General features: G+C 36.2%; 1 protein-coding gene and 3 pseudogenes across 1 annotated transcript; all 4 read right to left on the reverse strand.

Annotated features, from left to right (window-relative positions):
* Positions 1-365: 365 nt before the first annotated feature.
* Positions 366-5,881, reverse strand: LOC129355890 (gastrula zinc finger protein XlCGF8.2DB-like; annotated as a pseudogene).
* Positions 5,882-6,871: 990 nt separating this feature from the next.
* Positions 6,872-8,456, reverse strand: LOC129355891 (oocyte zinc finger protein XlCOF20-like). The gene is made up of 2 exons (XM_055025509.1): positions 8,281-8,456; positions 6,872-7,764 (listed from the first exon to the last, which is right to left on the reverse strand). Exons 1-2 carry the CDS (start codon positions 8,342-8,344, stop codon positions 6,872-6,874), a joined length of 957 nt encoding a protein of 318 aa, XP_054881484.1. The 5' UTR covers positions 8,345-8,456.
* A 7,086-nt stretch (positions 8,457-15,542) lies between these two features.
* On the reverse strand, positions 15,543-17,379 carry LOC129355887 (gastrula zinc finger protein XlCGF8.2DB-like; annotated as a pseudogene).
* Positions 17,380-25,424: 8,045 nt separating this feature from the next.
* LOC129355886 (gastrula zinc finger protein XlCGF8.2DB-like) lies at positions 25,425-26,461 on the reverse strand (annotated as a pseudogene).
* Between the last annotated feature and the right edge of the window lie 1,054 nt (positions 26,462-27,515).

Consider the following 27,515-nt stretch of genomic DNA (forward strand, 5'->3'; position numbering starts at 1 on the left):
CTTTTTCCACAGTTCACACATGAAAACGGCTTTTCACCAGTGTGAATCATCATGTGCCGAGTTAAACAAAGTTTATGACTAAAACTTTTTCCACAGTTCACACATGAAAACGGCTTTTCACCAGTGTGAATCATCATGTGTTGAGTTAATGCCTTTTTTCAGTAAAACTTCTTCCACAGTTCACACATGAAAACGGCTTTTCACCAGTGTGAATCATCATGTGCCGAGTTAAATGCTGTTTTCGACTAAAACTTTTTCCACAGTTCACACATGAAAAACGGCTTTTCACCAGTGTGAATCATCATGTGCCGAGTTAAATGCTGTTTTCCACTAAAACTTTTTCCACAGTTCACACATGAAAACGGCTTTTCACCAGTGTGAATCCTCATGTGCCGAGTTAAACAAAGTTTATGACTAAAACTTTTCCACAGTTCACACATGAAAACGGCTTTTCACCAGTGTGAATCCTCATGTGCCGAGTTAAACAAAGTTTATGACTAAAACTTTTTCCACAGTTCACACATGGAAACGGCTTTTCACCAGTGTGAATCCTCATGCTGAGTTAAACTCTGTTTATGACTGAAACTTTTTCCACAGTTCCCACATGAAAACGGCTTTTCACCAGTGTGAATCCTCATGTGCCGAGTTAAATGCTGTTTTTCACTAAAACTTTTTCCACAGTTCACACATGAAAACGGCTTTTCACCAGTGTGAATCATCATGTGTTGAGTTAATGCCTTTTTTTCACTAAAACTTTTTCCGCAGTTCACACATGAAAACGGCTTTTCACCAGTGTGAATCATCATGTGTTGAGTTAAATGCTGTTTACGACTAAAACTTTTTCCACAGTTCACACATGAAAACGGCTTTTCACCAGTGTGAATCATCATGTGTTGAGTTAAACAAAGTTTATGACTAAAACTTTTTCCACAGTTCACACATGAAAATGGTTTTTCACCAGTGTGAATCATCATGTGCTGAGTTAAATGCTGTTTTTGACTAAAACTTTTTCCACAGTTCACACATGAAAACGGTTTTTCACCAGTGTGAATCCTCATGTGCCGAGTTAAATGCTGTTTTCCACTAAAACTTTTTCCACAGTTGACACATGAAAACGGCTTTTCACCAGTGTGAATCCTCATGTGCCGAGTTAAACAAAGTTTATGACTAAAACTTCTTCCACAGTTCACACATGAAAACGGCTTTTCACCCGTGTGAATCCTCAGGTGCCGAGTTAAATCCTGTTTATGACTAAAACTTTTTCCACAGTTCACACATGAAAACGGCTTTTCACCAGTGTGAATCCTCATGTGCCGAGTTAAATGCTGTTTTCGACAAAAACTTTTTCCACAGTTCACACATGAAAACGGTTTTTCACCCTTATGAATTCTGATATGATCACTGACAGCAAATTTGGCAGTCAATTGTTTTTTACAGATGACACCTGATAAAGGTTTTCTTCTGTCCTGATGTTGGTTCTCAGTTTCATCAGGCTTTTTTAAGATGTCTTGGTTCCCATTTGGTTCTGATTCAGTTTGGTATGTTTGCTCATCAACAGGAACCACCATGCAGGTATCAGTCTCCAGTTTTAATGCAATCAGTTCTTCACCCTGAGTGCAGTAAACTTCTTTCTCTGCCACTTTTATCTGATGATCTTCTGGCTCTTCCTGTTCTTGTTTCACCTGCAGAGGTTCTAACTCATCCAGAGTGGATCTCCTCTCCTGGTTATAAACGTTACACTTCAGGGAATCTGGACAAGCAAACAGATAAAAAGAATAATTGTTAACTTTACTGAAGTAAATAGTAGAAATTGTTCACAGTTTAAGACAGAAATGAACAAAATAACATTGAAAATTCAACAACGTAGACAGAGATACACATCAGTCGACAAATCCAGCTGACATTTGGAGAATTCTCAAATGAACGGATTAAAAAAATAATTTTATTGATTACAAAATTAAATGTCGTAGGGATTATTGTTAGTATTTAATAGTAAACTGTATATTTCAATACATTACTTCTTTTATTACTTTGAATAATAGTTAAATCTAATTTTGTGCACTTTAAATCCTTGGGGTTGAGTTATAAACATGAATTTATTTGTAGGTTAATAGTTGTTTAGTTTTGTTCCTTTCTTATTTGCTTTTCTAAGTTAGACAGGAAGCGGCCCGCCAAACGATTTAGCCCGGCCCGGGGTCTAAATGCCCCCAGCCGGACATTACCATTGAAGAAAAAAAATTAATAAAAATGGCCGACACCACGACATCTGAAGACATTTTCCACTCTGTTGTTGGACCGTCCCGCGCCGTAAAGCCTGGCTACTGATGGTGCGCCGTCAATGATTGGGAAAAAGACAGGTGTTGTGACAAAGTTCAGAGAGAAAGTACAAGCTGCAAATAAAGGAGGGAGTTTTGGACATTTCATTGTATTTTGCATCAGGAAGCATTAAGCTGCAAGTCGCTAAAAATGCACCATGTAATGGAGGTGGTTGTCCGAACTGTAAATTTCATCCGAGCCAGAGCTCTCAGTCATTGTCAGTTTGCTGAGTGAAATATTTCTCATGCATGCAATACATGTTATGTGTGAAAGTTTTTCTATATGTATATATTTTATGCATCAACAAGAAAGGCGACAAATGTACTTCATCAAATGTCTGTTTAAAACACCTGACACTTAAAATTTCAAATGTGTGAAGCTCACGAATTTGTTCAAATTGCTTCCCAGATGTAGAAAATTGATTTTAAATGATTTCTTAATTTTTATCTGTTCACTGCGTGTGACGTTTACGTCGCTGGGCGCCATCTTGTATGGCAACATTCCAAAACAAACCTTTTCTGATGGTTTTATAGCGTTTCCGCTGTATCTTCCTCTTCCATAATGCTGAAAAGCAGTTTGAAACAAAGTGGGATATATTGTAAAAAGCTTCTCCCAGAAGCCCCCAAAAAAAACTCTACATGGAAAAATATCTAAAATTGGACAAAACCCGTTAGAAATACAGAGTTGGAGCAGAGACCCTGATCATCCTCTAATAACAAGATAGAAAGACTTTGAATTCATTTGGATTTACACATGTACAATGAAAGAAAATCCAGTTGGGAAAAGTGCAACTAAAGTATGAAATATGTACAATATAAACCTAAATATGCAACTGCTGGAGATGCATCAGCAACTCTCGCGATAAGCGAGTTAGAAAACGGATGGATGGAAACCAAACACACAAATAGTGTTGCACTCACGAAACAGACTCTTCTTCACTTTCGGCAACTTTATTTGCACATGATGTGTGTATTTGTTTTGGGGCTGCCGTTACAAAGTCCCTTCTTCCAGAGCTACAACGTTTTAACTGACTACTGACACTACTTCCACTACACAACGAAACACTGACGCAGCACAAAGCTCAGATTGTGAGAAACTCCATTTTCTCTCCATAAATCAGCCATTCTCATTGTGATGTCTGCGTTCATTTACCTGCTAACAAAACATTTATCCGGGAAAAGAGCGTTTACTAAAATGATCCTCATGCAGAAAGGTGCAGACATTTAGACCTTAACCTGCATCCAAACGCTGCTGTTTCCTACCTATTCGGTGTAAGATGATCTGGGGAGTCCGGGAGAAATCAAGCAGTCTGCGCTGATCATCCATCTCTTCCTCCGACTGGACGATGATTTCTTTAAACTCTGTCAATGTTTCTGCAGTTCACTGCTCGCTGATTCACTGGTTTAAGCTGGACTGGAGATATTTAATAGAGAAAAACTCAAACATTCAACAAAACAGACCATGTGCTGTCCTCTTTGTCTTCTTCTACTTCTTCTTCTCCTACTTTTTCTTCTTCTTCTCCTTTACATTGTAACGGAAGTTTGCATCCATTGTTGTTGCACTACTGCCACCTATTGGATCCTCATATCTATGTCTCAAATTCTCATATCTTTGATTTACATATTTTCTACAACTAATAAAAACATGTTCCATAAAATCACACCAACTTCATAAACCAGTAAGATGTTTCCCCATCTTAAAAAGAGTTCCATTTAAAAAAAACTGACTGGTTCTTATTCTATTCATAATTATCTCCTCCCTCCTGTTTATTCCTCTAACCATTACTACATCAAATGTATATAAATGCCTTCCATTTATTTCATTATTCCACGTAATTTTCCAAATCTTCTTGCTTCCTCTCCAAACTATACCTTTGTCTTCAGATTTAAATCATTTTACTGGCATATCAATAACTTCTTGTTTAATAGCCTCCTTAGCCAACCTATCTAAGTCAAGCCACTTAGCAGATTTTACTCAATAAGTTGAAGACTATAGATAGATTTAGATAGATTTTATTACAGACTCAAAGTCCAAATTACATAAAAAAAGAAGAAGAAAAAACAAATTGATAAAAGTAGAAAAAATACAGAAAATAACGGCTACTAGCGTTTCAGGAGGCAGTCATACCAATGTCTCCAGAGTACAGATGAGTATTTTACTGCAATATATTTTACTGCAATATATTTCATCAACACTAGGATAATGCTATTATTAGACTCGTTTATATGACAAATAAAATTAAACATAAGCTTTCTTAAACAGCCATCAAAATGCTGACGCGAGCGGATACAAACAGTTCACTGGCACTGGTCCATCTGGGCTTATTTAACAAAAGTCATTGTCAGCCACCTTCAATCTTTGAAGACTGGCTCTTTGAACGTTGCACCACAAATGTGCAGTATACAGTGATGTACAATATGATCTAAACAAGGATATTTGCCTGAGCAGATGACATTCGGACCTGACGGTAAATCACAGACAGTCTGTCGACACATGACCAAGATATTTTACTTCATTAATTCAATAGAGTCCCAGACAGCTTGAAATTTGGAAATGCCCTATATTTTTCCTCCTTAGTGCAACAGATCAAGATACTTTTTGATGGATTGAATTTATCATGTAGGTTACCAACATGATGCAGTTTCTGAAGACCAGCTGAACTGGGACTAAAAACGTCTCGGTCATCAGCATACATTAAATGATTAATAATAGTTTCACCATCCATGCAGCCAGTTCTACACAGGTTCAGGAGATTAGAGAGATCATTCACATGAAAATTAAACAACATAGGAAATAAAATGCTTCCTTATCTCAGACGAAAGGATGCAGACATACACTTGTCCCATTTGACCTGCATAGTTTGATTAGCACACCAATAGGACAGACATCTTACTATATATTTGCCCACAACAGCGTTGCACAATTTTAAAATTAGTTTTTTCTGATTTACACGATCAAAAGCCTTAGTGGCGTCTAAAAACACAGAAAAACTGTAGAGTTTTTACTGTTATAATTATCCAGTAATTCTCATGTATCAGGTTGGACTTGAACCCAAATTGATTGTCTACAGACATAACAATCTGCAAATTTGGCAAAAGAATAAGTTCAAAGACTTCAGAGTGTACTAGGTTATAGTTATCAGAGCTGCCTATTTTACCAGCTTTTTTTTTTTAAATCACCGGAAGTAGAAGTACATTCATCAAGCTATCAGGAATAAAAACAGGAATAATAAAATCAGTGAAACACAAGGCAAGAAGAGGGGCGACCCTTGAAACTCCATTCCTTCAGATTTATTTACAGACAGTTCCTTAATTGCTTGATAGACCTCGTGTGTTTTGATCATTTCTACAGTACTAACCTTGTCAACTTGAAAGGGTTCACTGTATACACAGGAAAATAATTTTCTGTAGTGACGTTGCCAAAAATCAACAATCATATTCGTCCCAGAAGCGCCATTGACAGTGCAAGGGAGAGAGGATTTACTGTTATTGATGGTTTTAACCTCTTTCCAAAAGGCTTTTGTATCCTTACCTATAAGCTTTTTTGCCACGCAGTCAGCCCTCATGGTTTTCTTATTCTGGATAATGAACCATAGTGCATATTTGTATTTTGCATTAGACCGCTTTTATGTTCAAATAAAGGGCCCTGCCTAGGTTTACCTGCTAGAGCCCAAGAAGTAGTAGCTTCACTGTGGTATTTAGACACATAGGTGTTGCAGCCTGGTCTGTTTTGAATCTTTATATTACTTTTATCATAAGGAAGGCCAGCTCCCAGTAGCTTCAATTATATTAGAATATAATCCAGTTATATTCTAATCCAGTTATATTCCAATAATAGAGCAGTTATCGTCTGAACAAGTAACTGCCTCTCTTGGTATTTTAATGGTACATAACAATTGATCAGTTTGGGCATAGTAATGAGCTATTTGATTACTGTTCACATTTAGTTGACACCTCGAAGGGGATGTGGTCAACAGTGGACATATTGCATAAGATATTTAGGTATAGCATAGCAAGATGAGCATCTGCTGTAGTCATACAATGGTCCAACCAAGACACAGTATGCCAAGCTTCAATTACATAAATGTAGCTAGCAGCTGGCAGACGCTCTTTACTTGACAATACTAGATTAGAATTTGTAAAAAAAAAATGGTGTTTAGCAAACTGAGTTTTTATCTGAGATGTCTGCATTCATGTCACCCATGACAACCATGTTATGGTCAGGAATAAAATGACAAATTAGGCTTTTTTATTAGAATTTCTTTTTTTTTTTGCGCTCTAAATTAATAACTACCCGAGTGATTTCTCATGTGGACAGTTAAATAAAATTTTTTACTCAAACCTTTTCCACAAATAAGACACCAAAAAGGCCTCGTATTTGTGTGAATTACAATATGATTAAGTAGAACATGTTTTTGACTGAAACATTTCCCACAAGTGACGCATTAAAAGGGGGTTCTCCCCAGTGTGAGTTCTATGAGCATCAAAAGCAGATTTGAAAGCAAAACACTTTCCACAGGTCATACATGAAAACGGCTTTTCACCTGAGTGAATCGTCATGTGCTCAGATAAATATTGTTTGCAACTAAAACTTTTCCCACAGATGAAGCATAGAAAAGGCTTTTTGTGTGAGTTCTCACATGAACATTGAAAGCAGACTTGAAAGTAAAGCATTTTCCGCAGTTCTCACATGAAAAAGGCTTTACACCGATGTGAACCATCATGTGATTAGTTAAAACGTGTTTTTGGCTAAAAGATTGTCCACAGGTACCACATGAAAAAGGCTTTTCCTTCCTATGAGTTCTCTTGTGAGCATCGAAAGCAGATTTGAAAGAAAATTGCTTTTCGCAGATCACACACATGAAAGACTTTTCATCTGTATGACACCTCATGTGACCAGTTAAAAGCCTTTTTTGACAAAAATATTTACCACAGATCACACACAAAAACGGCATTTTACCTGTGTGAATCGTCATGTGTCGAGTTAAAACCTCTTTTTGACAAAAACGTTTTCCACAAGTCAGACATAAAAATGGCTTTTTACCAGTATGAGATCTGAAGGCAAAACGCTTTTTACAAATGATACATGAGAAAGGTTTTCTTCTGTCCTGATTTTGGTTCTCAGTTTCATCAGGCTTTTTTAACATGTCTTGGTTCCTGTTTGGTTCTGATTCAGTTTGGTATGTTTGCTCATCAACAGGAACCACCATGCAGGTATCAGTCTCCTGTTTTAATTCAATCAGTTCTTCACCCTGACTGCAGTAAACTTCTTTCTCTTCCACTTTTATCTGCAGGTGTTCTAGATCCTTCGGTTCTCCTTTTATCTGATGATTTTCTGGCTCTTCCTGTTCTTGTTTCACCTGCAGAGGTTCTAACTCCTCCTGGTCCAGAGTGGATCTCCTCTCCTGCTGACTTAGCTCATCCTCATAAACATCATGTTGTAGGTGATCTGGAGAAGAAAACAGAGAAAATTAGGAATTCACTTCATTGAAGTAAATAAAAAACTTCCATCATTTAAGAGAGAAGTCACCCAAACAAAACAAAAAAAAAAGAAAAAGAAAACCGGAACTCCACCGTAAAACCAACCCGGGAGCAACGTCCCCCAAACAAAAGTTCCGCTTCGCCACTGCTGCTCCGAAACAAACAAAATATAACTTGTTCATTTTGGAATAAGTCCAATAAGTCATACATTAAAATATTTTAAAATTATTTAATAAATATTAATACAACCAAAATAAAATAATGGGGTGGCAGTTTTAGGTGCGCCACATCTTCACTGCATTGATTCTCCCGTGGCTTCAAAAGTATTAACCCTTGAACTTTTCCAAATTTTATCACATAAACACATCTGAAAATATATTTCATAAGAATTTTATGTAATTATCCAACATAAAGTGGGATACAATAGTGAAGTAACACTAGACATTTAGACCTTAACCTGCATCCAAACGCTGCTGTTTCCTACCTATTCGGTGTAAGATGATCTGGGGAGTCCGGGAGAAATCAAGCAGTCTGCGCTGATCATCCATCTCTTCCTCCGACTGGACGATGATTTCTTTAAACTCTGTCAATGTTTCTTCAAACTTTTATTCACTCAAACTCTCCAACATTCAACGAAACAGACCAGGTGCCATCTTCTGCTTCCTCTACTTCGTCTGCTGCTTCTTCTTCTTCTTTTCTATTATGGCGGATTACAATCAACTTTAAGGTGCATACCGCCACCTACTGTACACGAGTGTGTAGCAACAGTATTTTACATCAGTCAGATTCTATTTTTTAATTTTGTGTGTTGTAGATAAATAAATAATGCTTTCCTTAATATGCAAATATACATCATATTCCCATAATTTCCCAGTATTTCTTTCAAACTCTATTCTTGATCTGACCTTCCAACTATTCTTCTCAATTTCTCACTTTCACTTTCATGTTTTACAGTTCATCAATACATGTTCTACATTTTCTTTCTCTCCACATTCTTCACACATATCACTATTTTTCTTCCCTGTTAAATATAAAGTATCATTTAAAATGTATGCCCTACTCTTAATCTAATCATTATTATTTCTTCCTTTCTATTTCTCTCCTTAATATTTCTACTAAATATTGACTTCTTTATTTTATATAATTTCCTTCCTTTCTTATCTTCATTCCACCTTTTTTTTAACCATATATCAATGTCTTTATTCTTAATAATTGATTTTCCTTCCCCTTTCCAAATAGGTATTTTAATTCTTATTGCCTGATCTAAAGCCCTTTTTGCTAATTTATCTGCCCTTTCATTGCCTTTTACACCTTCATGTGCTGATACCCAACAGAACCGAATATCAATGCCACCTCTATATAATCTAAATAAGGTATGTTGAATTTCAAGTACTAGATCTTTCCTATTATTTCCTCTTCCCTGAATACTTTCTATTGCTGCTTTGGAATCTGTGCAAATTACTACTCTGTCTGGACAAACCTCATCTACCCACTGTAAGCTGATAATAACTGCCACCATTTCTGCTGTGAATACAGATAGTTGATCAGATAAGCTTCTAGAAATGTCAATTTTAAATCATATATATGTATTCCTATTCCCACACATCCTTTTAAATTCTTAAAACCATCTGAATATATTTGAATGCGATTATAATATATGTTTCTTAAATATACGTCAGTCTTTACCCCTATTTATTTAAATTCCAATCATTTTCATTTTAAGGAGTTTCATGTCAACATTTACCTCCGGAAAAATCCATGGAGGACTAACACGAATGGGATTCAATTGAGCTATTTCTTTATCTTCAAATCCATACATTTTAATCCATTAAAATTTATGAATTTGGATGGATTAAAATCCATCCAAATCCATTACTCTGGAACTTTGAGTATTCCCAACAATATTTTAACATTGTTGAATTTACATTTCCATCCTTTCTACTTCTTATTTTCATCCAATATGTCAGAGTTAATTTTATTCTTCTTATTTCCAGTGGAATCTCTCCAGTCTCTATAAGAAGAGCATTAATAGGTGTCGTTTTCACTGCTCCTACATATACGTAAAGCCCTATCCTGAAATGTATCTATTTTTTGTAATGTTGTTTTAGCTGCTTCTCCATATATAAACTACCATAATCTATTATTGTTCCCTATATATGTTTAATAATGACTGTCTATCTGCACCCCAGTTATTTCCAGCCCCAACCTTTGGTAAATTTATAACTTTCTTACATTTAGTTTCCAGATTATCTATGCGTTTTACATGTATATGATTGATCCAACCATAATCCCAGATATTTAAATTCTGCTACCCTTTCCAACGGCTATTCATAATATGTTATTGTTCCTATATCAATATTTTTCTTATTTGTAAAAACCTTATGACAAGATTTACTTGTTGATAATTTAAAATCCCATTCATTGGACCATTTTTTCTACTTCACTAATTGCTTTCTTAATTTTTCTTTCCACATGTTTTATATTCTTTCCTCTCATCCATATAACCCCGTCATCAGCATATAATGCAGAATTTATACATTCTTCTGTTTCAGAAAAGATATCATTTGTCATGATATTAAATAGTATTGGGCTAATTGCACTGCCTTGTGTAATTCCATTTTCAACATTAAATTCTTTGGGTCATCATTTCCAATCTTTACTCTTATTTTTCTATCTGACAAAGAATTTGCTATCCAATTAAACATCTTCCCACCTATTCCCATCTGCTTAATTTTTATAAGTAGACCTTCTGTCCATAAGGATTTTTTAAAGTTTTCTCTATGTCATTACTGACTCTGGTTATTGCATCCATTGTTGATCTCCCTTTCCTAAATCCACACTGATTTTCATTAATTAATTTCTTATGATCAAGAGTAAATTCTAATCTATTAACTATTATTTTCTCCATCCACTTACTTAAATGTGAAGTTAATGCTATTGGTCTATAATTATTTGGATTTATAGGATCTTTCCCTGGTTTATTAAACGGTAGGATTATTGCCCTCGTCCAGCTATTTGGTATTAAACCTTCTTTCCATATTTTATTGAACAGTTTCAAAAATGAATTCTAATGTTACTTCAGGAATCTGTTTAAACATAGCATAGCATAGCTGATCCTCCCCTGGAGCTGAATATCCTGTCCCTTTCAATACTGTTTTAATTTCTTTCATGGTTATATTCATGTCTAATGTTGAGTTATATGTTTTGACTTTTTTCCAATATATTTTATGCTTACTAATTTTTTTAATTTTCAGTTGTCTATGAATGTGTGTAAGATGTTTGCCACTATGCACTACAGCAAATGATTCACCCAACAAATCTGCCTTATCTTTATTTAACACTACTATTTCCTGATATGTAACTAAGGCTGGTATTTTAACATCACTCCTTTTCCCAATCTATTTCCTAAACATTGACCAAACATTCTGTAATTTTATTTCTGATCCTATTGAGGAACAATATTCTCTCCACATTTTCTTTTTAACTTTCTTAATAGTTTTACGAGCCACTGCTCTTTTCTTTTTATAATCAATATTAGTTTCAACTGTTAATTTTTTCTACAGTATTTTAAATGCCCTGTTACGATCTTTAACCGCTCTAGTACATTCATCATTCCACCAAGGGACTACTTTTTTCTTCCCTTTTATTATTTTTGATATGCTTGAATTTTAGCATTTAAAATATGTTTTGTTCTGACTTGTACGCTCCTCTATTTTGCCTTTTGATGTAACCAAATGTCTGCTTTTCTCACAATTTACTTTAAATTTTTTCCAATCAGCTTTATTAAAACACCATCTTGTGATTATGACATCTTCTTGCCTCTTTATATTATCATTAATGATAGTACGCACTGGAAAGTGATCACTCTCTATTGTAGATTCCCTGTTGATGTCCCATTCACATGAACCTACAAGACAGTCAGATACTAATGTAATATCTAGACATGAGGTTGTATTTTTATGCATATTTACTCTGGTACCTTTTCCATTGTTAAGACAAACTAATGATCATTCATCCATTATTTCTTCAATTATGTTGCCATTTTGGTCCGTCTTCTTGCTACCCCACATTATTATGGGCATTAAAATCACCGCACCATAATTCTCTTCTATTTAATTTCCCAGCCATTTCTTTAAGCATTTTACAATCAAGATTTTTACATAGCTTAAAACAATTTATAATTTTAATACTTCCATATTTTCTTTCATTAAATATTTCTATAATAACACATTCTATTTTATTACCCGTTGGGATTTTCTAATAAGCTATTCCATCTTTAATTAAAGTAGCACATCCTCCTCCATCACAATTATTTATATTCTGTCTTTCCATGCTATATCCAGGAATCTTAAAATCTAGGTTTGGTTTTAACCATGTTTATTGAATACATATAATATCAGGGATCATTTCTAATTCATAAATATACTTTTTAAATTCTTGTCCATTGGCTATTAAGCCTCCAGCATTCCACTGAAGGATATGAAAAACCATCAAAAAGAACACTAGGATCCTAATCCTGAGTATTTTCTGTAGTTTCAGTGGCACTCAGAATGGTATGTATTTGATCTGCTTGTATTTCTTTCATATCTAAAAATCTTCCAGCTGCTGTTACTATTGCCTTTATTTTATCACTTCTTCATTTGCAATGTCACATTTATGGCATAGAAATGCTACAAAGTTTTCTTTTTTCACCACCATTATATCATCATCCACTCAACATTTATGCAAGCATGCATTTGGAACCAAGCTTTGTCTCTGCCCGTTCTGCACTTGATTTGTATTCCACGCTGAGTTTCTTTGACCTGTTTCTCCCATTCCTCTATCACTGTCTTTCTTTACTCTTTTTAAGGCTTCAGCATATGAAATTCTTTCTGTTATTTTAATTCTTTGAGCTTCCCTAGCTTCATTTTGTGTTTGACAACCACCATAAGCTGCACTGTGTTCTCCTCCACAATTACGTTTGATTTTCGCATCTTTCTCACATTCATGTGGACCTCCACATCTTGCACACCTGATTTTTCCTTTGCAGCGTGTCCCATTATTTGACACTGAAAACACCTGAGGGGTTTAGGTATATTCTCTCTAACTCTATAGTTCATATAACCCAGCTGGATATTTCCTGGCACACTATTTTCAAACTGTAAAATTACTGCCATAGTGTCTTTAAGCCGCTTAGTCTGGCTAACAATCCTGGGATATGAGTTCTAACTCTTTCCCCCATCAGGGTTTTCATTTTCATGATCTTCTGTTGCTGTGATTCGCTGTTAGCATGTATTAGCACTCTTTGTTGTTCATGATCCTAGCCATTTTAATTTTCCTATTTCTGCCTCTATTGCTTTGGTCAGTTTTATGGGATGTATAGCTCCCCTCTTGCTTGAATTCTGCCATAACTTTAAATTCTGCTTCTAAATTAACTTGACTCTGTTCTTCTGAATTCGCCATTTTTGTTGTTGTCCTTTTGCTAATGTCTGCTCTTGCCTCACTTTCTTCTGACCAACTTCTTGCTCTTTCTTGTCTTTTCCTAATTGCTCTTTTCCTTCGTGGTGATCTAGAAATCATCCAATCCATCTCATTCCCACTATTTCCTCCTGATGTGATGTTGCTACAGTCAATGTACAGCTTATGCGATCCGCCAAAATTCAAATCCTTCCGCCTTGATGGTTCCGTACACTCTCGTTTCTTTCCCTCTTCTCTGCTGCTTGGTCTTCTTCTTCTTTGGATTTTAACGGCAGCTTGTATCCATTATTGGCGCACTACTGCCTATTGGATTTCTATTCTTATTCTTCAAATTTTCAAATTCTTCTAATTTTTCACACACAATGTGGTTACGCCCTGGCTCAGAGGTGCAACCTACCCGTCAGTCAATTCCTTAGATTATAAACATTTTCTGTTCAATATGTGAGATTCCATAAATCAGGTTTGCTAATGAAACAATTTTGTATAACAAGAACATTATCAGACCACGTATTCTGAGATTGTGAGATGTAAAGAGGAATTGTTAAACATTAGGGTGTGATGGAATAAGCCCTATCACATTATCTAAACTACCTGTTCTTCTATTAACGGATACTGACCCTTGCTGTGGTATGTGTGGTGAGGCATTGTTCCACCTATCAGTCAGCAATCAGGAACTGCTGCAGACTGCAATGAGGAAACCCCTCTGACTGGTTCTGCAGAATCTCTCTGGCCTACAAACTCAAGCAATATTAATGTGGTCAAACGAGTAAAAGAATTCAATAAAATTGTTAAAAGAAATAACACGATTTTTAGTATGAGGAATGGAAGTGAGTGTATGGCGTCCATTTTTGATTTTATTTATTTTGACATTGGGTTTTTGGGTTTGAATGTCTAGGTGTATGCACGAGAATGGGAAAGCGTGATTTTGTCTCTGTGTACCTGGTTTGCCTGTCAGGTTAGGTCTCTGGCTCCCCCTCTCTGTGATCACCTTTATGTCAAGTTGGGTGAGAGGAGGGTGTCCCCGTATGACTTTTATCTCACCTTTCTTTTCTATCCCGTTTTGTTCTCTGTCTCTGTAATAAGGCGGCCTTTTGCGGCTGGATTTTACAGTGAGGATGAAGATTTGAGGCAACTCTGCATTTATTCTTCTCACAGCATCAACAAAACATTTCCCATGTGAAACTGCAGCCTTAAATAGTCCCAGTAGGACGACCCAAACCACCTTTAATTTACAGGGGAATCTCAATTCGCCAGTCTCCTCCTATTTAAATGAAATACATTTTACTAAGTACAAAACATTTTCACTTACTTTTTATAAATATTTTATGTTTTATCATTACACCATAATGAAACACCACAAAACACATAAACAGTTCTCCCCCACTTTTCAATGGCCTGTCCCGGAACCTATAAATGGTGTCTGGACCCCCCAAGTCAGTATTTGTCCAAACACACTGTGGAGGACACAGAAAAGACAGGTGAGTCACTTTATATAAGCACTCCACACTTAACAGATTATGCACAAACATTTGCTGTTTTACCCACTAGTAGCTCATTGCTCTGAGTAACAATTTTCCTCCCTTCACAGGCAACTGTGCAGAGCTCGCAACAAAAGGCTACATGCTAATAACTAAAAAAACTCAATAAATACAATTAAAACGTCTTGTGTGCAAATTGTTATTGATGTGCAAATCTATGCTAAAATTGCAGAGCTAAATGAAGTGCTTGTTAATAAAGTGCAAAAGTGCTTTTAAAGTGCTATACAATGACTTAAGCAAAAATAGTTACAGTTTCTTCATTCGAATATTTCTTCATTGCAATTTAATAAAATGAACCAAAGCAGCTTCTAGTAAAGTTTCATGTAAAATATCAGGCAGATGCTGTAATGGTCCACTTATGCAAGTCTTTAGGGCTTAACCTTGGTAAAACAGACAAAATGCAAGTGAATAGTTAATGGTAAATGTATGTATAGTGATTTATCTAGAGCAGAGGATGCCAAAGTGCTTTACATGTTAAAGCTACATTGTAGCCAGCTACTCGAGGGAAGATTGAGAGAAGCTGCTGCACAATCGCTGCCATCTGACTTCTGACTAACAGCAGGTAAGGCAGGTTTGGTGCCTTGCTCAAGGACTCAACAACTGAGATGGATGTGGGGACTGTGAACCGGCAATCCATCAGTTACAGGAACCACAGTGGCTACACCCAGTACAGATGTAATGCTGCAGTGGAAAGAAAATCTAATCTGTGTGGAACAGATCAGGCTTGAGACTCTGGAAAATCGCAAAATTCTTTATTTCTGTCGTTTGCAAACGGAGAACACACAGCAACCACAGCACAGCATCTGAACCTGCAATGAGTTCTGACTTGGAGCTGCAAGCTCTTACAATATATCGGACTCTCTACACAATGTGGTCACTCCCTGGCCCAGATCCAGTTGACCAGGTTTTATACACAGTGGCGTAGCCACAGGGTGGACAGGATGACACCTCTTCCTTACTGAAGGTCGGTCAATTATTTAGATGATAAACATCCTCTTGTTCAAAATATGGGAGTTTCCAAAATCAAGATGATAATGAAACAATTTTTGCTCACCAAAAACATTGCTTTTGGTGTGCAAGTAACATTCACCAGTGTGAATCCTCAAGTAACATAAAATAGTTCAACATAAAAAGAAAGTAATCCAACAGCTGCAGCAGAAAAGAGCAAATAATAGAAATTTATCACATGTACAATGAGCAATCGATGCATGAAAATTAGTTTGTGATGAATCTTGAATTTGATGTAAAATGCAAATGCATTTTTTATCTAAATAGATTTTAATTAGGTAAAGTAAAACTGATTAATATAATTGGAACAAAATTAAATCAGTTTCAATCTCATTTTACGATAAACACAAAACTATCACAAATACTTCTTTGCAGATTTTTTGAAAACACTCAACCATTACATACATTCTATTGTCGATTTTATGAATTGAAAAAATAGAAGCCCACAAACTCTATTGCACAGAATAATACATATCAATCCCTCAAGTCCAATCCTGTGAGAATGTTCTGGAAGGGAGTCCATGTCCAGTCAAACTCTGTTAATGCATGAAATTAGTCACAATGGTCCACAATGTCTCTTCATCTATCAGCATCAGTACTGGCTCTCCTCAGGGCTCTGAGCTGAGCCCTCTGCTCTTCACATTGCACAAACACAACATACAGTCTGATATAAACATGTTAATACAATAACAAAGTTTATCATTATTGTTTTTTGATGGTTGCACAACGTCCATATGATCACATTTAAATACTAAAATTTTCAGCTTTATAGACATGAAACCCCTCCAGTCTTTCATTCTAGTTTTTAACAAAATCAATTCTATAGTGAACCTCAACATAGGAAAAGTATGGAAAATACTTCTACAGCTTTTCACCAGTGTGAATCCTCATGTGCTGAGTTAAATGCGGTTTTTGACTAAAACTTTTTCCACAGGTCACACATGAAAACGGCTTTTCACCAGTGTGAATCCTCATGTGCCGAGTTAAATACTGTTTTTGACTAAAACTTTTTCCGCAGTTCACACATGAAAATGGCTTTTCACCAGTGTGAATCATCATGTGCTGAGTTAAATGCTGTTTTTGACTAAAACTTTTTCCACAGGTCACACATGAAAACGGCTTTTCACCAGTGTGAATCCTCATGTGCCGAGTTAATGTCTGTTTTTCACTAAAACTTTTTCCACAGTTCAAACATGAAAACGGCTTTTCACCAGTGTGAATCTTCATGTGCCGAGTTAATGCCTTTTTTTCAATAAAACTTTTTCCACAGTTCACACATGAACACGGCTTTTCACCAGTGTGAATCCTCATGTGCCGAGTTAATGCCTTTTTTTCAATAAAACTTTTTCCACAGTTCACACATGAACACGGCTTTTCACCAGTGTGAATCATCATGTGCCGAGTTAAATCCCGTTTATGTCTAAAACTTTTTCCACAGTTCACACATGAAAACGGTTTTCACCAGTGTGAATCATCATGTGCCGAGTTAATGCCTTTTTTTCAATAAAACTTTTTCCACAGTTCACACATGAACACGGCTTTTCACCAGTGTGAATCCTCATGTGCCGAGTTAATGCCTTTTTTTCAATAAAACTTTTCCACAGTTCACACATGAACACGGCTTTTCACCAGTGTGAATCATCATGTGCTGAGTTAAATCCCGTTTATGTCTAAAACTTTTTCCACAGTTCACACATGAAAACGGTTTTTCACCAGTGTGAATCATCATGTGCCGAGTTAATGCCTTTTTTTCAATAAAACTTTTTCCACAGTTCACACATGAACACGGCTTTTCACCAGTGTGAATCATCATGTGCAGAGTTAAACCGTTTGTCTAAAACTTTTTCCACAGTTCACACATGAAAACGGTTTTTCAACAGTGTGAATCTTCATGTGCTGAGTTAATGCCTTTTTTTCAATAAAACTTTTTCCACAGTTCACACATGAAAATGGCTTTTCACCAGTGTGAATCCTCATGTGCTGAATTAAAAGCTGTTTATGTCTAAAACTTTTCCACAGTTCACACATGAAAACGGCTTTTCACCAGTGTGAATCCTCATGTGCAGAGTTAAACAAAGTTTATGACTAAAACTTTTTCCACATGTCACACATGAAAACGGCTTTTCACCAGTGTGAATCATCATGTGCTGAGTTAAATTCTGTTTTTGACTAAAACTTTTCCACAGTTCACACATGAAAAACGGCTTTTCACCAGTGTGAATCCTCATGTGCCGAGTTAAAAGCTGTTTACGACTAAAACTTTTTCCACAGTTCACACATGAAAACGGCTTTTCACCCTCATGAATTCTGATATGATCACTGACAGCATATTTAGCTGTCAATTGTTTTTTACAGATGACACCTGATAAAGGTTTTCTTCTGTCCTGATGTTGGTTCTCAGTTTCATCAGGCTTTTTTAAGATGTCTTGGTTCCTGTTTGGTTCTGATTCAGTTTGGTATGTTTGCTCATCAACAGGAACCACCATGCAGTTATCAGTCTCCTGTTTTAATTCAATCAGTTCTTCACCCTGACTGCAGTAAACTTCTTTCTCTTCCACTTTTATCTGCAGGTGTTCTAGATCCTTCTGTTCTTTTATCTGATGATCTTCTGGCTCTTCCTGTTCTTGTTTCACCTGCAGAGGTTCTAACTCCTCCTGGTCCAGAGTGGATCTCCTCTCCTGGTTATAAACGTTACACTTCAGGAAATCTGGATAAGCAAACAGAGAAAAGAGAAATTGTTAACTTTACTGAAGTAAATAGGAGAAATTGTTCACAGTTTAAGACAGAAATGAAAAAAATAACATTGAAAATTCAACAGCGTAGACGAAGATACACATCAGTTGACAAATCCAGCTGACATTTGGAGAATTTTCAAATGAACGGATTAAAAAAATTTATTTTATTACAAAATTAAATGTCGTAGGGATTATTGTTAGTATTTAATAGTAAACTGTATTATTTCAATATATAATTTTTTTATTACTTTGAATAATATTTAAATGTAATTTTTGTATACTTTAAATTTTTGGGGTTGAGTTATAAACATGAATTTATTTGTAGGTTAATAGTTGTTTATTTTTTGTTCCTTTATTATTTGCTTTTCTAAGTTAGACAGGAAGAACTGTGGGTCCATTTGCTGAAAGTCCAGAGGCTTGGAAGTGACGTCACTGCGTGTGACGTTTACGTCACTGGGCGCCATCTTGTATGGCAACATACCAAAACAAACATTTTTTGATGGTTTTATCACGTTTTCGCTGTATTATCCTCTTCCATAATGCAGAAAAGCAGTTTGAAACAAAGTGGGATATATTGTGAAAAGCTTCTCCCAGAAGCCCAAAAAAATGTTACATGGAAAAAATATCTAAAATTGAACAAATCGACCCGTTAGAAATAAAGAGTTGGAGCAGAGACCCTGATCATCCTCTAATAACAAGATAGAAAGACTTTGAATTCATTTGGATTTACACATGTACAATGAAAGAAAATCCCAGTTGGAAAAGTGCAACTAAAGTATGAAATATGTACAATATAAACCTAAATATGCAACTGCTGGAGATGCATCAGCAACTCTCACGATAAGCGAGTTAGAAAACGGATGGATGGAAACCAAACACACAAATAGTGTTGCACTCACGAAACAGACTCTTCTTCAGTTTCGGCAACTTTATTTGCACATGATGTGTGTATTTGTTTTGGGGCTGCCGTTACAAAGTCCCTTCTTCCAGAGCTACAACGTTTTAACTGACTACTGACACTACTTCCACTACACAACGAAACACTGACGCAGCACAAAGCTCAGATTGTGAGAAACTCCATTTTCTCTCCATAAATCAGCCATTCTCATTGTGATGTCTGCATTCATTTACCTGCTAACAAAACATTTATACGGGAAAAGAGCGTTTACTAAAATGATCCTCATGCAGAAAGGTGCAGACATTTAGACCTTAACCTGCATCCAAACGCTGCTGTTTCCTACCTATTCGGTGTAAGATGATCTGGGGAGTCCGGGAGAAATCAAGCAGTCTGCGCTGATCATCCATCTCTTCCTCCGACTGGACGATGATTTTCTTTAAACTTCAATGTTTCTGCAGTTCACTGCTCGCTGATTAACTGGTTTAAGCTGGACTGGATATTTATTAGAGAAAAACTCAAACATTCAACAAAACAGACCACGTGCTGTCCTCTCGGTCTTCTTCTTCTCCTACTACTTTTTCTTCTTCATCTCCTTTACATTGTAACGGCAGTTGCATCCATTGTTGTTGCACTACTGCCACCTATTGGATCCTCATATCTATGTCTCAAACTCTAAATCTTTGATTTACATATTTTCTACAACTAATAAAAACATGTTCCATAAAATCACACCAACTTCATAAACCAGTAAGATGTTTCCCCATCTTAAAAAGAGTTCCATTTAAAAAAAACTGACTGGTTCTTATTCTATTCATAATTATCTCCTCCCTCCTGTTTATTCCTCTAACCATTACTACATCAATTGTATATAAATGCCTTCCATTTATTTCATTATTCCACCTAATTTTCCAAATCTTCTTGCTTCCTCTCCAAACTATACCTGTCTTCAGATTTAAATCATTTTACTGGCATATCAATAACTTCTTGTTTAATAGCCTCCTTAGCCAACCTATCTAAGTCAAGCCACTTAGCAGATTTTACTCAATAAGTTGAAGACTATAGATAGATTTAGATAGATTTTATTACAGACTCAAAGTCCAAATTACATAAAAAAAAGAAGAAGAAAAAAACAAATTGATAAAAGTAGAAAAAATACATAAAATAACGGCTACTAGCGTTTCAGGAGACAGTCATACCAATGTCTCCAGAGTACAGATGAGTATTTTACTGCAATATATTTTACTGCAATATATTTCATCAACAGTAGGATAATGCTATTATTAGACTCGTTTATATGACAAATAAAATTAAACATAAGCTTTATTAAAACAGCCATCAAAATGCTGACGCGAGCGGATACAAACAGTTCACTGGCACTGGTCCATCTGGGCTTATTTAACAAAAGTCATTGTCAGCCACCTTCAATCTTTGAAGACTGGCTCTTTGAACGTTGCACCACAAATGTGCAGTATACAGTGATGTACAATATGATCTAAACAAGGATATTTGCCTGAGCAGATGACATTCGGACCTGACGGTAAATCACAGACAGTCTGTCGACACATGACCAAGATATTTTACTTCATTAGAGAAATTCAATAGAGTCCCAGACAGCTTGAAATTTGGAAATGCCCTTTTTTTCCTCCTTAGTGCAACAGATCAAGATACTTTTTGATGGATTGAATTTATCATGTAGGTTACCAACATGATGCAGTTTCTGAAGACCAGCTGAACTGGGGACTAAAAAACGTCTCGGTCATCAGCATACATTAAATGATTAATAATAGTTTCACCATCCATGCAGCCAGTTCTACACAGGTTCAGGAGATTAGAGAGATCATTCACATGAAAATTAAACAACATAGGAAATAAAATGCTTCCTTATCTCAGACGAAAGGATGCAGACATACACTTGTCCCATTTGACCTGCATAGTTTGATTAGCACACCAATAGGACAGACATCTTACTATATATTTGCCCACAACAGCGTTGCACAATTTTAAAATTAGTTTTTTCTGATTTACACGATCAAAAGCCTTAGTGGCGTCTAAAAACACAGAAAAACTGTAGAGTTTTAACTGTTATAATTATCCAGTAATTCTCATGTATCAGGTTGGTCTTGAACCCAAATTGATTGTCTACAGACATAACAATCTGCAAATTTTGGCAAAAGAATAAGTTCAAAGACTTCAGAGTGTGTACTAGGTTATAGTTATCAGAGCTGCCTATTTTACCAGCTTTTTTTTTAAATCACTGGAAGTAGAAGTACATTCATCAAGCTATCAGGAATAAAAACAGGAATAATAAAATCAGTGAAACACAAGGCAAGAAGAGGGGCGACCCTTGAACTCCATTCCTTCAGATTTATTTACAGACAGTTCCTTAATTGCTTGATAGACCTCGTGTGTTTTGATCATTTCTACAGTACTAACCTTGTCAACTTGAAAGGGTTCACTGTATACACAGGAAAATAATTTTCTGTAGTGACGTTGCCAAAAATCAACAATCATATTCGTCCCAGAAGCGCCATTGACAGTGCAAGGGAGAGAGGATTTACTGTTGTTGATGGTTTTAACCTCTTTCCAAAAGGCTTTTGTATCCTTACCTATAAGCTTTTTGCCACGCAGTCAGCCCTCATGGTTTTCTTATTCTGGATAATGAACCATAGTGCATATTTGTATTTTGCATTAGACCGCTTTTTATGTTCAAATAAAGGGCCCTGCCTAGGTTTACCTGCTAGAGCCCAAGAAGTAGTAGCTTCACTGTGGTATTTAGACACATAGGTGTTGCAGCCTGGTCTGTTTTGAATCTTTATATTACTTTTATCATAAGGAAGGCCAGCTCCCAGTAGCTTCAATTATATTAGAATATAATCCAGTTATATTGGCTCTGTGTCCAATAATAGAGCAGTTACCGTCTGAACAAGTAACTGCCTCTCTTGGTATTTTAATGGTACATAACAATTGATCAGTTTGGGCATAGTAATGAGCTATTTGATTACTGTTCACATTTAGTTGACACCTCGAAGGGGATGTGGTCAACAGTGGACATATTGCATAAGATATTTAGGTATAGCATAGCAAGATGAGCATCTGCTGTAGTCATACAATGGTCCAACCAAGACACAGTATGCCAAGCTTCAATTACATAAATGTAGCTAGCAGCTGGCAGACGCTCTTTACTTGACAATACTAGATTAGAATTTGTAAAAAAAAAATGGTGTTTAGCAAACTGAGTTTTTATCTGAGATGTCTGCATTCATGTCACCCATGACAACCATGTTATGGTCAGGAATGACAAATTAGGCTTTTTTATTAGAATTTCTTTTTTTTTTTTGCGCTCTAAATTAATAACTACCCGAGTGATTTCTCATGTGGACAGTTAAATAAAATTTTTTACTCAAACCTTTTCCACAAATAAGACACCAAAAAGGCCTCGTATTTGTGTGAATTACAATATGATTAAGTAGAACATGTTTTTGACTGAAACATTTCCACAAGTGACGCATTAAAAGGGGGTTCTCCACAGTGTGAGTTCTATGAGCATCAAAAGCAGATTTGAAAGCAAAACACTTTCCACAGGTAGCACATGAAAAAGGCTTTTCCTTCCTATGAGTTCTCTTGTGAGCATCGGAAGCAGATTTGAAAGAAAATTGCTTTTCGCAGATCACACACATGAAAGACTTTTCATCTGTATGACACCTCATGTGACCAGTTAAAAGCCTTTTTTGACAAAAATATTTACCACAGATCACACACAAAAACGGCATTTTCCTGTGTGAATCGTCATGTGTCGAGTTAAAACCTCTTTTTGACAAAAACGTTTTCCACAAGTCAGACATAAAAATGGCTTTTTACCAGTATGAGTTTTCATGTGAGCCTCAAAAGCAGATCTGAAGGCAAAACGCTTTTTACAAATGATACATGAGAAAGGTTTTCTTCTGTCCTGATGTTGGTTCTCAGTTTCATCAGGCTTTTTTAACATGTCTTGGTTCCTGTTTGGTTCTGATTCAGTTTGGTATGTTTGCTCATCAACAGGAACCACCATGCAGGTATCAGTCTCCTGTTTTAATTGAATCAGCTCTTCACCCTGACTGTAGTAAACTTCTTTCTCTTCCACTTTTATCTGCAGGTGTTCTAGATCCTTCGGTTCTCCTTTTATCTGATGATTTTCTGGCTCTTCCTGTTCTTGTTTCACCTGCAGAGGTTCTAACTCCTCCTGGTCCAGAGTGGATCTCCTCTCCTGCTGACTTAGCTCATCCTCATAAACGTCATGTTGTAGGTGATCTGGAGAAGAAAACAGAGAAAATTAGGAATTCACTTCATTGAAGTAAATAAAAAACTTCCATCATTTAAGAGAGAAGTCACCCAAACAAAACAAAACAAAAAAAAAAACCGGAACTCCACTTTAAAACCAACCCGGGAGCAACGTCCCCCAAACAAAAGTTCCGCTTCGCCACTGCTGCTCCGAAACAAACAAAATATAACTTGTTCATTTTTGGAATAAATCGAATAAGTCATACATTAAAATATTTTAAAATTATTTAATAAATATTAATACAACCAAAATAAAATAATGGGGTGGCAGTTTTAGGTGCGCCACATCTTCACTGCATTGATTCTCCCGTGGCTTCAAAAGTATTAACTCTTGAACTTTTCCAAATTTTATCACATAAACACATCTGAAAATATATTTCATAAGAATTTTATGTAATTATCCAACATAAAGTGGGATACAATAGTGAAGTAACACTAGACATTTAGACCTTAACCTGCATCCAAACGCTGCTGTTTCCTACCTATTCGGTGTAAGATGATCTGGGGAGTCCGGGAGAAATCAAGCAGTCTGCGCTGATCATCCATCTCTTCCTCCGACTGGACGATGATTTCTTTAAACTCTGTCAATGTTTCTGCAGTTCACTGCTCGCTGATTACTGGTTTAAGCTGGACTGGAGATATTTATTCGAGAAACACTCAAACATTCAACAAAACAGACCACGTGCCGTCCTCACTGTCTTCTTCTTCTACTGTTCTTCTCCTTTACATTGTAACGGCAGTTTGCATCCATTGCTTTTGTACTACTGCCACCTATTGGATCCTCATATATGTGTCTCAAATTCTCGTATCTTTGATTTACATATTTTCTATACCTAATAAAAACATGTTCCATAGAATCACACCAACTTCATAAACCAGTAAGATGTTTCCCCATCTTAAAAAGAGTTCCATTTAAAAAAACTGACTGGTTCTTATTCTATTCATAATTATCTCCTCCCTTCACACATGAAAACGGCTTTTCACCAGTGTGAATCATCATGTGCCGAGTTAAATGCTGTTTTCGACTAAAACTTTTTCCACAGTTCACACATGAAAACGGCTTTTCACCAGTGTGAATCATCATGTGCCGAGTTAAATGCTGTTTTCCACTAAAATTTTTTCCACAGTTCACACATGAAAACGGCTTTTCACCAGTGTGAATCCTCATGTGCCTAGTTAAACAAAGTTTATGACTAAAACTTTTTCCACAGTTCACACATGAAAACGGCTTTTCACCAGTGTGAATCATCATGTGCCGAGTTAAACAAAGTTTATGACTAAAACTTTTTCCACAGTTCACACATGAAAACGGTTTTCACCAGTGTGAATCCTCATGTGCTGAGTTAAACTCTGTTTATGACTAAAACCTTTTCCACAGTTCACACATGAAAACGGCTTTTCACCAGTGTGAATCATCATGTGTTGAGTTAATGCCTTTTTTTTACTAAAACTTTTTCCGCAGTTCACACATGAAAACGGCTTTTCACCAGTGTGAACCATCATGTGTTGAGTTAAATGCTGTTTACGACTAAAACTTTTTCCACAGTTCACACATGAAAACGGCTTTTCACCAGTGTGAATCGTCATGTGCTGAGTTAAACAAAGTTTATGACTAAAACTTTTTCCACAGTTCACATGAAAACGGCTTTTCACCAGTGTGAATCATCATGTGTTGAGTTAATGCCTTTTTTTCAGTAAAACTTCTTCCACAGTTCACACATGAAAACGGCTTTTCACCAGTGTGAATCATCATGTGCCGAGTTAAATGCTGTTTTCGACTAAAACTTTTTCCACAGTTCACACATGAAAACGGCTTTTCACCAGTGTGAATCATCATGTGCCGAGTTAAATGCTGTTTTCCACTAAAATTTTTTCCACAGTTCACACATGAAAACGGCTTTTCACCAGTGTGAATCCTCATGTGCCTAGTTAAACAAAGTTTATGACTAAAACTTTTTCCACAGTTCACACATGAAAACGGCTTTTCACCAGTGTGAATCATCATGTGCCGAGTTAAACAAAGTTTATGACTAAAACTTTTTCCACAGTTCACACATGAAAACGGCTTTTCACCAGTGTGAATCCTCATGTGCCGAGTTAAATGCTGTTTATGACTAAAACTTTTTCCACAGTTCACACATGAAAACGGCTTTTCACCAGTGTGAATCATCATGTGTTGAGTTAATGCCTTTTTTTTTACTAAAACTTTTTCCGCAGTTCACACATGAAAACGGCTTTTCACCAGTGTGAACCATCATGTGTTGAGTTAAATGCTGTTTACGACTAAAACTTTTTCACAGTTCACACATGAAAACGGCTTTTCACCAGTGTGAATCGTCATGTGCTGAGTTAAACAAAGTTTATGACTAAAACTTTTTCCACAGTTCACACATGAAAACGGCTTTTCACCAGTGTGAATCATCATGTGTTGAGTTAATGCCTTTTTTTCAGTAAAACTTCTTCCACAGTTCACACATGAAAACGGCTTTTCACCAGTGTGAATCATCATGTGCCGAGTTAAATGCTGTTTTCGACTAAAACTTTTTCCACAGTTCACACATGAAAACGGCTTTTCACCAATGTGAATCATCATGTGCCGAGTTAAATGCTGTTTTCCACTAAAACTTTTCCACAGTTCACACATGAAAACGGCTTTTCACCAGTGTGAATCCTCATGTGCCGAGTTAAATGCTGTTTTTCACTAAAACTTTTTCCACAGTTCACACATGAAAACGGTTTTTCACCCTTATGAATTCTGATATGATCACTGACAGCATATTTGGCAGTCAATTGTTTTTACAGATGACACCTGATAAAGGTTTTCTTCTGTCCTGATGTTGGTTCTCAGTTTCATCAGGCTTTTTTAACATGTCTTGGGTTCCTGTTTGGTTCTGATTCAGTTTGGTATGTTTGCTCATCAACAGGAACCACCATGCAGGTATCAGTCTCCAGTTTTAATGCAATCAGTTCTTCACCCTGAGTGCAGTAAACTTCTTTCTCTGCCACTTTTATCTGATGATCTTCTTGCTCTTCCTGTTCTTGTTTCACCTGCAGAGGTTCTAACTCATCCAGAGTGGATCTCCTCTCCTGGTTATAAACGTTACACTTCAGGGAATCTGGACAAGCAAACAGATAAAAAGAATAATTGTTAACTTTACTGAAGTAAATAGTAGAAATTGTTCACAGTTTAAGACAGAAATGAACAAAATAACATTGAAAATTCAACAACGTAGACAGAGATACACATCAGTCGACAAATCCAGCTGACATTTGGAAAATTCTCAAATGAACGGATTAAAAAAATAATTTATTGATTACAAAATTAAATGTCGTAGGGATTATTGTTAGTATTTAATAGTAAACTGTATTATTTCAATACATTACTTCTTTTATTACTTTGAATAATAGTTAAATCTAATTTTTGTGCACTTTAAATCCTTGTGGTTGAGTTATAAACATGAATTTATTTGTAGGTTAATAGTTGTTTAGTTTTGTTCCTTTCTTATTTGCTTTTCTAAGTTAGACAGGAAGCGGCCCGATGAACGATTTAGCCCGGCCCGGGGTCTAAATGCCCCAGCCGGACATTACCATTGAAGAAAAAATTAATAAAAATGGCCGACACTACGACATCTGAAGACATTTTCTGCTCTGTTGTTGGAGCGCCGGACCGAGTCGGGATGGACCGAGTTGGGATGGACCGGTCCCGCGCCGTAAGCCTGGCTACTGATGGTGCGCCGTCAATGATTGGGAAAAAGACAGGTGTTGT

The sequence above is a fragment of the Poeciliopsis prolifica genome, unplaced genomic scaffold (genome assembly GCF_027474105.1).
Source record: "Poeciliopsis prolifica strain line A6 unplaced genomic scaffold, Auburn_PproV2 SCAFFOLD150, whole genome shotgun sequence".
NCBI lineage: Eukaryota > Metazoa > Chordata > Actinopteri > Cyprinodontiformes > Poeciliidae > Poeciliopsis > Poeciliopsis prolifica.